The 17,187-nt window shown below is 38.6% G+C and overlaps 1 protein-coding gene across 2 annotated transcripts in view; it reads left to right on the top strand.

Annotated features, from left to right (window-relative positions):
- Nucleotides 1-17,187, top strand: part of narf (nuclear prelamin A recognition factor) — a 45,022-nt gene that overhangs the window by 3,000 nt on the left and 24,835 nt on the right. For both annotated transcript variants that reach the window (XM_041217034.1, XM_041217035.1), the window contains exons 5-6: nt 12,823-12,955; nt 13,694-13,828. In XM_041217034.1, coding sequence (XP_041072968.1) covers nt 12,823-12,955; nt 13,694-13,828 — 268 coding nt within the window. The remainder of the gene's footprint in view (nt 1-12,822; nt 12,956-13,693; nt 13,829-17,187) is intronic.

The following is a 17,187-nucleotide window of genomic DNA, read 5'->3' as shown; positions in this document are numbered from 1 at the left end:
AATTTAAATCCCCTTTTACATTTGTTGGCACCTGTGGGCAAAGATAGAATTAATTGATTTGGTTGTCCTTAACATGCACAAGAGATAGTTTGAATGTTAGATGCAGCCTGTAACTATTGTAATGTTAGAGATTTCACTTTCTTTACAATAGAGCTGTATAATTTTGGGTAAATGTATTCTGTAAAGACTTGGATTATACTGATTTTTCCCTGATCATTACAGAGAGGTGACATTTGAAGGGCAGAATACATTGATGTTATTTAGGACTTGCTGAATCTTCAGTGTACAAGTGGACCAGTTTGTTTCATGTCAAGCTGACTACCAATTGAATACCTCTTTTTATTTAGGCAGATCTTTTAGGCTGCAGAGTTTCACTGAGAACAAACTTGGTGGTGTAATATTTTATGCTACAGCTGCTGAGTACAGTAATATCACATCAGAACAGGCTATGAGGTTTTTAGGTGCAATGAGTATGTTAATTTATTTCAATCTGAATCTATTTTTATTTTTTCATGGGATGTGAAAATGGCTCTCAAGGCCAGGATTCGTTGCCCATCTCTAATTGCCTTTGAGAAGGTGATGGTGAGTCACCTGTGGTGTAGAATATAGAAATAGGAGCAGGCCATTCAACCCCTCGAGCTCCACAATTCAATAAGATCATGTATTATGACACCGCCGATGGTAAAAGCTGAGTTGTTCAAATCCCAGAGGGAAACTTGAAACAATTGTCATAATTCATTTTTGCAATTTGTATGTTTTGAGATGGAAGCTTTGAATCTGGTAGTCATAGTTTAGTTTAAAAAACTAAATTAAACATTTACTAATACATAGATTGTAAGCACATACATATATCTAGAAAATTACCACTATAATAACTGCAAAAATATCCTAATTAATCTGACCCTCACTTTGACCCTTGGTAAGGCACAGTAAAACACAGATTTAAACAGACCCTGGCAAAGCATACACTGGACAGTCACATTCAAAATGAGATTCTTTCAGCTCTGGGTCCTCGCAGACAGACTGGAGGCTTAAAGGCTGGAGGCTTTAGATCTTAGAGTCGCTCCTTTTACCAACAGGTTTCTCTTCCTTTATACATATTTTCCTCTTTGAATGCAAATTCTCATTGTCACAAATTTAAATCTTTTAACAATAAAGCTCTTTCATAATGCCCACTTTTACAAGTAAGCTTTAAAAAAAATAAACACATTGTTTCTGAGCTTCATTTGGTTAGGTATAATATTTCACCCACTCTTTTGAATGCTCTATTTAAAAATGCAAATTTCCCCCTTTACACTTCACCTTCTATTTCCCTATGTTTATCTAATTATCATTTCAAATCTACTTCTCCTCTATACATCAAAGCCTCTAGTCCAGCTGGCTTTAATCCAATTAAGGCGCGCGCACACACACACACACACACACACACACACACACACACACACACACACACACACACACAAACACACCACTTGAACTCTATATCATAATTTCCAATAACATTATAACCATTATTATATATTCTTGACATCCTCCTCCTTATCGTAAAATGAACCATCATAATTTTAAAAGGCAGCTTTATTTTTACTAACCTATCCTATACTTAACTATATATTTACAATATTACATGACCAGATGCATGCATTAACATAATATATATATATACAACTCCTTGGTATCAGCAGAAATCATTCCAGTTCAGTGTCCAGATTTTAAAATTTTCCCTTTAAGCTTCAAACTCTTGATAATGCAGCTGCAATCTGATTCTCTTGTCTAGTGACATGTATTATCTGTAGGTTAAATGGTTGCATTAGTAAATTCCACCTGAGTAGCGTTGCACATTTTGTCTCGAAATTTGTCCAGAAACTTTAAAGGATTGTGGTCTGTATAAATAATTGTTTCTGACAAATTGTTTGCCACGTAGCATTGCAGCTTTTTGAAATCTAACACCAAACCCAACATCTCCTTTTCAATAATATCTTCTGTTGTGCATTCAACTTCTGTGAAAAATAACCAATCGATTTTTCAATTCCCGTGTCATCTTCTTGTCACAGTACAGCCCCAATGCCTATATCGCTTGCATCAGCAGCCAACTTAAATTGCTTGGTGTAATTGGGTACTGCCAAAACTGGTGTCGCAGTTAATACAGTTTTCAAACTATCAAATACCTTCCAACACTTCAGTGTCCATTGAAACTTCTTGTTCTTTTTTAATAGTTCAGTCAGTGGAACAACCACTTGGCTAAAATTTGGTACAAATTTCCACTAAAACCCACTCATGCCAGAAATCTCAAAACTTCTCGTTTTGTTGTCGGCACTGGGAAATCCACCATAGCTTTGACTTTCACATCTCTCGGAGCCACCTTACCATGTCCAATGGTATGGCCTAGATACATAATTTGTGCTTTTGCAAATTCAATTTTAGTCAAGTTCATCACCAAATTAGCTGCTCGTAATCGAGTAAATAATCCTTCCGGATGTTGTAAATGCTCCTCCCACAATATTACATGACCAGATGCATGCATTAACGTAATATATATACAGCTCCTTGGTATCAGCAGAAATCATTCCAGTTCAGTGTCCAGATTTTAAAATTTTCCCTTTAAGCTTCAAACTCTTGATAATGCAGCTGCAATCTGATTCTCTTGTCTAGTGACATGTATTAATTGACTGAAAAATATTAAGTCATCAATATAAATAGCACAATTGCTTAGAGCTGCAATTACTGTGTCTATCAGTCTTTGAAATGTTGCAGGTGCATTCTTCATACCAAATGGCATTACTTTAAACTGATATAGTCCATTTGGCACCACAAAAGCCAATATCTCCTTTGTTGTCTCCAATAATGGTACTTGCCAATACCCTTTTAGCAAGTCAATCTTTGTGATAAGTTTTGATTGTCCCACTTTCTCAACGTAATCCTTCAACCATGGTATAGGATATGAATCCACTTTTGTCATTGTATTCACCTTTCGATAGTCCACAGTCTGTGTTCCATCTGGTTTCAATACCAATACAATAGGCCAAATCCTGTTACTGCAGCTAGACTCAATGATATCATTTTGAAGCATGAAATCTATTTCTTTCTGTACTTGTGATAACTTTGCCAGATCCAGTCTATAAGGATGTTGCCTTATCGAAGGTGAAACTTCTACAAAAACATCATATATAGCTAAATCGGCCCTCCCCAACTTATTACCACAAATAGCTTCGTTTCACTGCAATACTTTTCCAAATCATTTTGACACTTGTCTGGAAGGTAACTTAATATTACGTTTAAGTTTTCAAGTACCCCCTCATTATCCAATTTGATTAGAGGCAAATCAATTTCAGAGTCCTTCATTTCTACTTCTTTCTCATTATCTACCACCATGTTTTGTTCCTCTTCCTTGTCAAAGTTCTTTTTAAACATATTTACATGTCACATCCTCTGCTTTCTTCTATCTGGAGCATTTATTAAATAACTTAGTTCACTCAATTTATTTTTATTCCTGTAAGGCCCATTCAACTTTGTCTTTAATGAGTTACTCAGTACTGGTGACACAACTAGCACTTCCACACCAGAAATAAAATTCTAAGCTGTAGCTTTTATGTCTGCTTCCACTTTCATGACTTGCTGTGATATCTTTAAATGTTCCCTGGCAACTCACATGCTCTGTCTAATCTCTCTCTCTGAAGTTTGATACATAATCCAGGGGAGTAGTTTCTGGGTTTTGACCCACCAATTCCTCATAAATCAATTTCAGTGGTCCCCTTACCTCATGACCATAAACTAGTTCAGAAGGACTAAAACCAGACGAGGCATTAGGAATGTGCCTAATAGCAAATAACAGGAATGGAACACCCCCTTACCAATCCTGTGGATAATCCTGACAGTAAGCTGTCATCATAGTTTTTAAAATTTGATATCATCTTTCCAAAGCTCCTTGTGACTCCGGTTATAAACTGTTAACTTAAACTGTTTTATCCCCAAACTTTTCATTACTTCCTTAAACAGCTGTGACATACAATTAGATCAGGGTTCAAATGTTATTTCCGTAGGTAACCCATATCTTGTAAAAAAAAATGTAGTTAATTCTTCCACAATCATCTTAGTTGCAATATTTCTTAAAGGTATCACTTCAGGAAACCTGGTAGACAAATCCATTATCGCCGAGAAGTACTGATTTCCACTTTTAGTCTTAGGGCGGGGTCCTACACAATCAACCATGACCCTGGTATAATGTTCTTCAAATGCTGGTATTAGGATTAAAGGTGCCGGTTTAATCACTGCTTGTGGTTTCCCTATCACCTGACATGTGTAACATGTTCTACAGAATTTGACTACATCCCTATGCAATCCGGGCCAATAAAAATGTTTTTGTACTTTTGCCTGTGTCTTTCTGATTCCTAAATGTCCCCCCATTGGAATTTCATGAGCAATCCTCAGAATCTCATTCTATACTCTAATGGGATAACAACTTGATGTACCTCCCTCCAGCTTTCATTTGTTGAGACATGATCTGGCCTCCATTTTCTCATTAGGGTACCACCCTTAAGGTCAAAACATTCTGTAATACATTTTGCCTTTGTTTCTGAGTAAGCTGTTTGATGTAAGTGTTTTAATTGCAAATCCATTTGCTGCAACTCAATTAACTGCCTTGAGTTAAACACTTCAGATGAGTTGTCCTCTCCTGTCTATTTCTAAGCAACGTTATCAAACATAGTGCATGCCAATTGGATTTCAATATCTTCTTCCTGCCTTTGAACTGACTGTCTTCCTTGTTTTTCTTGCCTCAACCTGTGTGCCTGTGATCTCGTTATCACACAATCCAGAAACAATCCAGGAACCAATCCCCTTGTAACATCTCTGTTGAAATTTCTTCTACAGGCTGCTTAACTACCATAGGCATCACCCACATTTGCGATCCAGCTATATCATTACCCAGAATAAATTGAACTCCTGCAATGGGCAATTTTTCCACCAGCCCAACAGTCACTTCACTAGTTTTCCAAGTACTTTTTAAATTTACCTTCCACAATGGAATAGGTTTAGCATCTCCATGAATCCCACTTCTTGTCACCTGTTCCTACAATACTCCCTCGGAACAATAAATACCACTATCCCACAACACTAAGGATTGACTAGACCCTGTGTCTCTTAAAATTTTAACATCTTTACACTCTGTACATGCGGAAAGATTTCCCTTCACACACACAGTCTTTAAATATTTCTGCAATCTGCTCGTCCGAATTCTCTTGGGTAAACTGTGAACACATTCCCTCTTCTTTACCTATCACTGATTCTCCCTGTTTCACTTGTACACAAACTACTGGTTTTTCCTGTGCCTGAACCTCAGAACCCACAGTACTTTTACTTCCAGAACTTTTCTGCACCCCAATAATTCCAACAGATTTTCCCTACAATTTTCAACATACTAACTTCGTGTGGCCCCACTTTATTACAATGAAAATACCTCAACTTTCGAATGTCACTGCTACCCTCAGCACCTTCCTTTTTATTCTGAGGAAAAAGGGAATTTCCAGCTACTCCTTCTTTTCCCTGGCTACCCAACTTCTTTTTGCCTTCCCACTTTCTATCCTTTTTGGATTTAAAAGGATGATGACAAAAATAGTTTAGCTCTAATGCACTAACTCATAATCATCAGCTGTCTCTGCTGCTGCTTTACAGAAGCAACCCTCTGTTCCTCCACATGAGTCCTCATTATCGAAGGGATTGAATTGTAAATTCTTCCAAAAGAAATACTTCCCTATGCTGTGTATGTTGTCTCTATTTTTGATGCCTGTATGCACCGGTCAAAATTACTTTGTTTTACTCTCTCAAACTCAATATAAGTTTGCCCAGGCTGTTTTCTCATATTCCTAAATTTCTACCTGTATGCTTCAGGAACCAATTCATAGGCACTCAAAATAGCCTTTTTTTTACCACATCATAATTCACTGATACTTCTTCAGAGAAGTATATACCTCATGCGCTCTACCAACCAACCTAGATTGTAACAATAATGCCCAGCTCTCTTGTGGCCATTTCATCTGTTTAGTTATCTTCTCAAATGAAATAAAGAATGCTTCATTATCCCTTTCATCAAACTTTGGAAGAGCTTGTACAAATTTAAACATCTCCCCACTCGGTTCTATTCTGGAGATAAATGCTTCCTTACCTCCTGGCGTCTCTTTTTTAATTGCCTATGTTTTCAATTGGATCTCTCTCTCTCTCTCCTCTCCTTCTGTAACTTCACAATTTCTAACTCACTTTCCTGTTTTCTCTCTCTCTGCCTGTAACCTTTGGAATCCCTTTCTCTTTTCTTCCAATTCAATCGTTTTCATTTGCAACTGAATTTGAGCCCATTCCAATGAACCACCTCTTGGAGAACTCTGTCTCTCAGATATTCCTTCCAATTTCAAATGCTGTGCCATCACTTCAATTATATCTGATTTCCTAGCCCCCGCAGGTAACCCCAATTTTAATTTATCCGCTAACTCTGTTAACCTACCCTTAGATGCTTTTTGTAACCCAATTAGATTATATCATCTACACCAAGACAAGTCTTAGCAATTACCAAAGCCACCTTGCTTTGAAAAACCCCACCAACACCTAAATTCAAAGGGTTTCTCATACTTGTAACCTTAAGATTCACTAATCCAAAAAATCAAGGAATTTTTTTGTCACGGGCCGGCCTTAATCTTGTTTTTAATTTTTTTGCTTTTGGACAAAGCTGCTCATTATTCTGTCATTGACACTCGCTCTGGACAAAAGCTTTGTTTCTTTACTGCAACCATTACCTTTGCCTTTTGTTCTATGACATGTTTGTCAACCTCCTTTCCAGGAGCTTCCCTTTTGTTGTTCTCCCCCCCCCCACCCTTCCCTACTTTGCTCCCCGCTCCCCCCAAATCTCTACCGTCCTTCAGCTCTGAAGAAGAGTCATAAGGTTCACAACATTAACTGTCTTTCTATCTCCATAGATGCTGCCAGACCTGCTGAGTATTTCCAGTTTATATTATTATATATTGCTGTTCCTTCATCATTGTTTAATCAAAATCCTCAAACTCACTATCTATTAGCATTTTAGGAATACGTTCCACAACCACTTAAGTATACGTGATGAAAGCCCACCACCACCTTGTGAAGGGTATCTAGGGATGGGCACTAAAATGCTGGCCTTAGCCATAACGTGCTTATATCAAGAAACAAAAACATACCGAAGTAGTCAATTAAGTTTAATACATTTCAATGAACTACATAAGTTCTTAAATTTTAAGTCAGGCATCTACTGTAACTCATTTGCAAAACAAATTTTAATTGTTTATAAAAGGTATGCAAAATATAATGTGAAAAGCAGCAATTATAATTGAGGTTTGAAAAAAGCAAATGCCCTTTTTTCGAGACACATTCAAAGGATTCACTAATTCATGCAAAGATCCAAGATATTTACATGCTAGCATATTCATGGGAGTATTTAAAATGTCGTTATAATGCAGTTGATTGGCTTGTGATGACATGAATGGAATAAATTTAATAAGAATTGTTTCAGTGGTTAGGAATGGTTAGGTCATCAAAATGGAATGCTAGTGAGTGGGTGTCACTCAGTAATCACAGGCAAAGCTGGAATATTGTACTTTATGGGCTATTGGTAAAGGTGTTTCCATGACCTGAAGCTCTTATCTTCAACATTTGAATGTGTTATTTATGCAGCCAAGATTGCTTTGTGATTATTATTGTCCCACAGTTCTTTTGCATTCAATCTGTGATTTGAGTATCAAATTGTTGTTTTATCAGCAGAGTAATGTCTCACTGTAAATATGGAAATCTTTTTTGAATCACTAGAGTGCATGCAACAAATATGGAAAATTATTTTTGTTATTCAGTTTTCTCCCCATACCTCTAGGAGATGAGGACTTCTCAGTGCCAACTCATTTATATCTACCATGTATGAAGCTATACCAAGTCAGCATTTGTGCATGGAGGGCAGCCGCAGTTGAGCCTAATTCTCACATCACACACTGATACTTTCAATCTTCCTAAGAACACAAGAACATAAGAAATAGGAGCAGGAGTAGACCATTCGGCCCCTCAAGCCTGCCCCACCATTCAATAGGATCATGGCTGATCTGCCCCAGGCTTCAACTCCACTTTCGTGCCAGCTCCTTGCAGCCCTCAACTCTCCAATATTTCAAAAATCTATCTATCTCCTCTTTAAATACTTTCAGTGATCTGGCTGCCACAACTCTCTGGGGAGAGAATTCCAGACATTCACTACCCTCTGAAAGAAGAAATTCCTTCGCATTTCAGTTTTAAATGAGCTTATTCTGTAACTATGTCTCCTAGTTCAAGATTCCCCCACTAGTGGAAACATCTTTTCACATCTGCCCTGTTAAGCCCCCTCAGAATCTTGCACATTTCAATAAGATCACCCCTCATTCTTCTAAACTCTAATGAATAAAAACCTAACCTGTTTAGCCGTTCTTGGTAAGTCAACCCTTTCATCCCAGGAATCAGCCTAGTGGATCTCTTTTGAACTGCCTCCAATGCTCGTATATCCTTTCTTAAATACAGGGACCAAATAATGCGGCCTTACCAACATGCTGTACAGTTGTAACAAGACTTCCCTATTTTTAAATTCTAACCCCCTACCGATACAGGCCAAAATTCTATTTGCCTTCTTAATTACTTGCTACACCTGCATGCTAACTTTTTGTGTTTCATGCACAAGAACATCCAGATCCCTCTGTGCTGCACTTTTTTGGGGTCTCTCTCCATTTAAATAATAGTCTGTCTTTTGATTCTTCCTACCAAAATGCATGACCTCACACTTTCCTACATTAAACTCCATCTGCCAAGTTTTTACCCACTCACTCAACCTATCTTTATCCCCTTGCAGATTCCTTATGTCCTCGTCACAACATGCATTCCCACCTGTTTTTGTATTGTCAGCAAATTTGGATACATTACCCTCTGTCCCCCTCCTCCAAGTCATTAACATAGATAGTAAATAATTGAGGCCCTAGGACTGATCCTTGTGGCACTCCACTAGTTACGTTTTTCCAACCTGATAAAGATCCATTAATCCTGACTCTCCTGTGTGTTAACCAATTCTCAATCCATGCTAATACATTACCCCCAATACCGTGAGCTCCTATATTGTGCAATAACCTTTTATGTGGCACCTTATCAAATGCCTTCTGGAAATACAAATACATTACATCTACCGGCTCCCCTGTATCAACTCTGCTTATTATATCCTCAAAGAACTCTAGCAAATTTGTCAAGCATGATTTCTGTTTCACAAAACCATGTTGACTCTGATTATGTTAAGCTTTTCTAAATGTCCTGCTATTTCTTCCTTAATATTGGACTCTAGCATTTTCCCAGTGACAGATGTTAGGCTGACTGGCCTATAATTTCCTGCATTTTGTCTCCCTCTCTCCCTTGAACAGGGATGTCACATTAGCAGTTTTCCAATCTGCTGGGACCCTCCTGGAATCCAGTGAGTTCTGAAATATTTCACCCAGTGCCTCCACTATCTCTGTAGCCACTTCCTTTAAAACCCTTGGATGCAGGCCATCAAGTCCTGGTGACTTGTCTGCCTTTAATCCCATTAGTTTGGCAAATACTTTATCCCTCGTGATAGAGATTGTTACAAGATCTTTCCTCCCATTAACTCCTTGCTTATCTGATATCTTTGGAATGTTTATAGTGTCCTACACCATGAAGACATGCTAAATATTGGTTTAAATTATCTGTCATTTCCCTGTTCCCCGTTATCAATTCTCCAGTCACATCCTCCAAGGGTCCCACGCTCACTTTAGCCATTCTTTCTTTTTATGTACCTGTAGAAGCTCTTGCTGTTTGTTTTTATATTTCTTGCCAATTTACTTTCATAATCAATTTTCTCCCTCTTTATTAGGTTTTTTGTCATCCACCACTGGTTCCTAAAAAAAATTCCCAATCCTCTGGCCTACCACTAGATTTTGCCGCTTTGTATGCCTTAGTTTTTGATTGGATACTTTCCTTGACCATGTTTTTGTTAAACATGGGTGGTTCATCCTTCTCACTGAGTCCTTTTTGATCAGGATAAATTTTTTGCTGAGCATTATGAAATATCTGCTTCAATGTCTGCCACTGCTCATCCGCTGACCTTCCTCTTAGTCTATTTTCCCTACCCACTTTTGACAATGCTTTCTTCATACCGCTGTAATTGCCCTTATTTAAGTTGAGGACACTGGTTTGAGACCTAAGTTGCTCGCCCTCAAACTGAATTTGAACTTCTACCATGTTGTGATCGCTATCCCATAGAGGATCCTTAACTACAATATCTCTTATTAATCCCACCTCATTACACATTACTAGATCTAAAATACCCGGTTCCCAGGTAGGTTCTGCAACATATTGCTCTAAGAAACAATCCCTGCTGCACTCTACAAATTCGTCTTCCATGTTACCCCTGCTAATCTGATTTGTCCAGTAAATATGCAGATTAAAATTACCCATGACAATTGTAGCACCCTCCTTACATGCCTCCATTATTTCCCAATTTATATTTTGTCCTACAGTGAGGCAACTCTTCGGGGGTCTATAGGCGACTCCCACTCGTGACTTCTTTCCCTTGCTATTCCTTATTTCTAACCAAACTGATTCCATATCACAATCTATTGCACCTGCATCACTACTCACCAGTGCACTGATACCTTCCTTTATTAACAAAGCTACCCCACCTCCTTTTCCTCTTTGCCTTTTTTTTGGAACATCAAATACCCTTGAATATTGAGTTCCCAGTCTTGGTCATCCTGTAACTGCGTCTCTAATAGCTATCACATCATATTCGTTTACTTCTATTTTTGCCATCAACTCATCTATCGTGTTACAAATGCCATGTGCATTCAGATAAAGAGCCTTAAGCTTTAACTTTTTACCATTATTGCTCATTCTGGTTCTGATTTCCACTACACTCTTCTGCTTATATTTCTGCCCCTTCGTGTCACACTTTGATTATCGTTCGCATGTTCGCTACCCCACACCTCTGCTCCCTCGTTTCTTATTGATTCTTTTAAACTTCCCTTCAAATGAACCCTTCCCACCACCACCCCACCAACTAGGTTAAAGTCCTATCTACAACCCTAGTTATACAATTCACCAGGACACTGGTCCCAGCATGGTTCAAATGAAGCTCATCCTAATGGAACAGCTCTCTCCTTCCCCAGTACTGGTGCCATGCCCCATGAATCAGAACCCATTTCTCCCACACCATTCTTTGAGCCACAAATGTACCTCTCTAATCTTATTTACCCTACGCCAATTTACAAGTGGCTCAGGTAGTAATCCAGAGATTATTACCTTTGTGGTTCTGTTTTTTTAATTTAGCCCCGAGCTGCTCATAGTCCCTCAGCAGGACCTCTTTCCTAGTCCTACCTATGTCGTTGGTACCTACATGGACCACGACAACTGGATCCTTCCCCCTCCCACTCCAAGTTCCTCTCCAGCCCAGAAGAGGTGTCCTTAACCTTGGCATCAGGTAGGCAACACAGCCTTCAGGACCCAGTCTTTGCTGCAGCGAACAGTATCCAATCCCTTACCTATGCTCTCCCCTATTACTACTACAGTTCTCTTTTGTCCCCCCACTTGAATGGTGCTCTGTTCTATGGTGCTGTGGTCAGTTTGCTCATCCTCCCTGCAGTCTTTGCCCTCGTTCACACTGGGAGCAAGAACATCATACCTATTGGACAGGGGCAGTGGCTGTGGCTCCTCCAAAGCTAAATTTTAGATCCCCATACCTGCCTCACTCACAGTCACACTCTTCTGTCCCTGACCACAGTCCAGATTTGGTGTAATTAATATAAGTGGTGTAACTGTCTCCTGAAACAGTGTCCAGGTAACTCTCCCCCTCCCTGATGTGTCGCAGTGTCTACAGCTCGGACTCCAGCTCATCAACTCTGAGCTGAAGTTTCTCAAGCAGCCCACATTTGCTGCAGATGTGGTCACCGTGGATGGTACCGGTGTCCACCAACTCCCACATACTACAGCTGCAACATATCACCTGACCAGTCATCCCTATTCTATTTAATTACTTAATTTGGATATTAAATATTTTTAAAATGAATATCTTAACTGTACTCTTCAGCTGTAATAACGTCTCCTGATTTAAACCACATGACCAATCAAAAGAGACACAGGAGAGATATTCACCAATCACCTAACTGCTTTCCTTCGATGGTTTTGACAGGTAGAAACAGGTCCTCCCCTCGCAGTCACCTCTAGGTGCTGCTGACTGCCTGTCCCAGGGTGGTCCTCTTGCACTGTCCTCCATTCTGATATGACTAGAATACTCATGGATCTTTTCTTCTCTCGTCCTGTCCCAGCAGTATCCAAACCATTTGCAGCATCCGCACCAATGTCCCAAGGAGAAAATCCAACCCAAAGTTTTAGAAATATAATTTGATTTCGAAGTTGCCAAATATCTACATCAGTTAATGTTAATTAATTAATCTCTGTACGCTTGCCACATTTTTCCCAGACTGCTCAGAGCTGAATCAATAGAGTGCCATCCAAGTCTGAGGATAAGGCATCTGAAATGCAGCTATCTAGTACTTCCACCTCCGCAATGTGATTTGCCTTTTCTGCTGCTTCACTGCTACTGAAAGCTTTATCCGTACTTTTGTTATTTATAGATTCCACTTCTTCAATGCTCGCCATACCAGTTTCCCAAACATCTACCAGATATAAGTTTAGAGCCTATGGGGGACAAGTAAAACAGCTCATTAAGCATAAAGTAACTACTTATTGATTAATGGATTTGGCTAATGGATGTTTCCTTTCCTTTTTATGCAGAGATGTGATATATCCAAACACAAAGTGCTGATAGTTTCAATTTCCCCTCAATCAGTGCCCTATTTTGCTGCGAAGCATTGTATAAATATTACTGATGTAATCCAAAGACTTTCTGGATTCTTGAAAGGCCTTGGTAAGTAATATTGTTTTTAATATTTAGTTCCTTTTTGCTTCGATCAGATAGGTTACAATATGCAACATCAAAATGGAAGCTATTGTAGACCTAAATTATTCAATTGTGAAGTGGAAATTATCAATTTATTTTTCTATTTTCAAGAATTTTTCTTGTGTAAATTATTTCTTATGTAATAAAGCAAATCTGAGACAATCTACATGACAGTTTAGTGTACTACTTCTGAACGGTTAGCATATTATAATCTTGGCAAAAATTTCCACAATCTCATCACATTAGATCTAGTTAAGATGTGATATTTTACTCTTAACCATTATCAAGAAGGTTCTTTTTAACTTGATAGTGTTTGAAGATCAAGGCAAATTGCGAGTTTAAAACAGGATATAGCAAAATTCTGAAATGTTTAAATCATTAACAGGAGCACTACTTGGTACCCATCCTGAGTTTGAGTTTCTGCACTAAGACCAGTTTTAAAGTGAAGTGGCTTCTCATTAGTCTCACATTGAAAACAAAAGTGCAGTCACGGGTCTCTGTGCCAGAGGCAAGTAGCTCTTTCTTTGAACTAAACTTCCCGCACTGTTGTTCATTAATGCGAGTGCAATCAAGATCAGTAGACACAGTGAAAAGATTATGTACTTCCATCTGGAAAATCTAATTATGGTTACATCAGATTCTGTATCATGCAGCAAGATGAATTGACTATTTCTCACAATTAGTGCTATATGCTTTGTTTTTCAGGAGTACATCATGTATTTAATATGACTTTGGCAGCTGATTTCAGCCTTCTTGAGAGTCAAACAGAATTTGTTCAGCGCTTTTACCAGAGAAGCCAAGACCAGCATGCTTTACCGATGTTTGCCTCTGCTTGCCCAGGTAAGCCACTTCATAATTTTTTTACTACGTTTTGAAGCGTGTTGCGGAAGTAACAGATAAATAATTGCATTTAAAACTACTGACGTTACCTAACAGCTCTCCCATATATCATTGACTTTGGTATGTGTTTCTTTCATAAATGTGAATGAACTATAAATTATATAGTTCTGATCGATTAGTATGATTTCTGTTCAAATATGTATTGTTGTGTTTTATGATTCAACTATCCACTTGTAATACTACCTGGAACTGTGTCATGAAGCCTATTGAATCAGAAAATAATGTTGAGATGTAGGTCTGGTTTTACAGTAGGACTGCAACATATCCCACCCTGTGTTATCTGTACAAACAGTGGTTGCCTGGCTCTGCAGTGGTTAAGAGAGGTACACCCATAACATCAATTGTCACTAGGATATACTAAATGTAATTCCTATAGTGACCTCTTTTTGTTGATATGAACAAGGGAGAAACAATGGTCACCAGTCTCATTTCTGTATATAAACATCCCCTTCCGTCCTGACCTCCCCACTCTCTATGAACATTTACTTTTTTTCTTCACAAAATACAGGTCCAGAAATTTGACTCAATGGCTGATGTAGCGTACTTAAAATCATAAAAAATAGGAACCGAAAAATGCCATTCGTCCCCTCGCGCCTGCTCTGCCATTCAATAAGATTGTGGCCTTAACTCCACTTTCCTGCCCCATTACGCTTGGCCCCTTGTCAATCAAAAATCTGTCTAACTCGGCCTTAAATATATTCAATGATCCAGCCTCCACTGCTCTCTGGGGAACAAGAATTCCGAACTTTTTTTTTGTGTATGTTGACAATACTTCCAGGAAAACTGCATTTTAAAATTTGTTAGTATATATTATAAAGTTAATACTCTTGGGCATCTTTTATTATTGATGGGGTGGCAGCTTTCCATCTTGTAAGATAATGGTTAGCGCCGCTTAGTTTTGAGAGATATTATTGTTGTTTATTCTCGAGCTAAAAGCATTATATGACCAGAATATGCAGAATCAAGCTCTTGGGGGAATTATCTGAATGCTGTGGTATTATCAAAGCATGTTCCACAAATCTTAAACTAACACAATAGAAACTTAGAGCATACAGAGAGCTTATTCAGCCCATTGTGTCTGTTTGTCAGCTCTTTGCCATGGCAATCCAAAATTAACCTTCTTGTCCTGCTCTCTTCCAATAGCCCTTTATTCTTCTTTGCTTCAAATGTTTATCCAATCTAGCTTCACAAGTGCAGCGGTCTCTACTTCAGTGACTCCCTGTGGCAAAGCGTTTCACACTTAACTCCCTGATTGAAGAAATTTATTCAAACATCTTTTGCCTTCTTATTGGTATTTTAAATTGATGGGCCCCCTTATCACTGATTCTCCAAACAGAGAAATAGTCTTCTTCTATAAAAACCCTTCTTCATTTTTAAAAACTTCAATTAAATCTCTAGCCTTTCTCTGCTTCAGTGAAAATAGTCTCTATGTTGCAAATTTTTTCTCTATAATTCTGTGTTCCCTGTAATATCCAGGTGAATCCAGGATTTGCATTCCCTGTGGAATGAATGCCTGAAAGAGTTTTGCAAAGAGTAGATGAAAGGCTCAGTCTTGACATGTATCTACTGAAAAGCAGAATTAATTTACTGAGAAACTGAAAACTTATTGGTTTTGATTTTGAAAACCTGGTTGCATTCCCGGTCTGATTTAGTATTCATGTTGTAGCTTGTCAGTTAAATTTGGAGGATCCTATCTTAAACAATATAAATACTGGATCAAACAAGGAGTGCTATTGATTTACTCGTAGACAGAAAAAGCCGGACATTCTTGTCCAAGAACAATTGCTTGAAGGAGCAGAAGTACAGCTATCCCTCATTACACGTTGCTAATGTGTTCCTAAAAAAAAAACGTCATACTAAATGGAAAGATGCTAAACAAAAATTGTTTTCACATAAGAAAATATGTTATGAGTGTGGGTCACTTTTCTGACCTGCAACTTACTTTTCTGACCTGCAACTTTTACATTTAAAAAAACTATTGGCTGCCTAACAGGCCCAAAAATTCTCTTGCTAACTCTTAAGCACTTACTAACTCTGAATAACATACAAACCGAACTCTTACAGCTTATCTACTTCTTGCCACCTCCAGCTCACAGACCCACCCGCTTACTGCCTTTCCTGACTTGCTGCTTCTCTCCCACTTGCCACCTCTTCCGACTTGCCACTTCCCTCCCACTCACTGACCTCCTTTGCCAATTCACTCTGCCGCTCCCTCTCGCTGGACTCTGGAGAGGGGCAGCAAAAGGGAAGGAGCAAGGGAAAGGAGCTACAAGTGGGAGAGGGGGAGGATCAGGGAGAGAGAGCAAGTTAGGGGGGTCGGTGAGTCAGTAGTGTCAGCAAGCGGTAGTCTGATTTTTAAAGAAATTGAGCATGCTCACTAACCACACTAAAACAAACATGGCGGCAGCGCTATTGGGGAACCCACCTGCGCTAGAACAAAAGCGCACAATTAGAATGCATTTTAAACATCTTTATTGAAAAATAAACAATTTCCAAAGGAATAAGTAGTTTTTTTTTGTGTGGAAGAACTTTCTGCTCTTCATATAAAGTTTAAAAAAAAAAACTGAATTGAGGCATCAATTCGGTAATGTTATTTTTAAATCGATACCAGTGGGGAATTTGTTTCCTCACTCCTACACCCAACCGTGACTCAGTAGAAATGATGATTGTATCTGTAAGAATATCAGTCAAGTGTTGTGCAACTGCAAAAATCATATGGCAATCATTATGTTTCCTGTCATGAAATGTTTGCAAATGTCGACAAAGGGGAAAAAAAAAACAAGTAAATTGAAAATACTATGACACGACCACAGTCTAATTGGTAGGCTCTGGCCTCACAGAAAATCCAGCATCACCAATATCGCTATTGTTCCTTTGTCTGCGAATCAACATAAGCAGTTAAAATTCTAACTTATAAAGTTTTATAGCCATTAGATTCATCATAGATTAACTATATCTATTTTCAAGTTCTAAATAGAACCAAGTTCTTTAGAGTTGTTTGGCCACGATTGTTTTCTGTTGAAGCGGTGTGTCCGCACACTTTCAGGGTAAAGCCCTCTGCTTCCAATCCCAGAACTTTGGAGGAAAACATCTACCTGTAATTTTTTTGCCTTTCTTCCAACTCCCTCCACTTGACAGAAGCTACCAACCAGTAGGTAAATAAGATGTCACTTTGCATCCCAGAGTACCTAAGCTCTTTGATATGAGATTTCCAATGGAACTTGTCATGGACATTAGCTGAGTCGCTCTCGATTGAGAGAAGACACTTGAAATCAGGTTAAAAATAAATATATCTCTTC

This window comes from Carcharodon carcharias, chromosome 22, assembly GCF_017639515.1.
Source record: "Carcharodon carcharias isolate sCarCar2 chromosome 22, sCarCar2.pri, whole genome shotgun sequence".
NCBI lineage: Eukaryota > Metazoa > Chordata > Chondrichthyes > Lamniformes > Lamnidae > Carcharodon > Carcharodon carcharias.
This window is presented reverse-complemented; position numbering and strand designations above follow the sequence as displayed.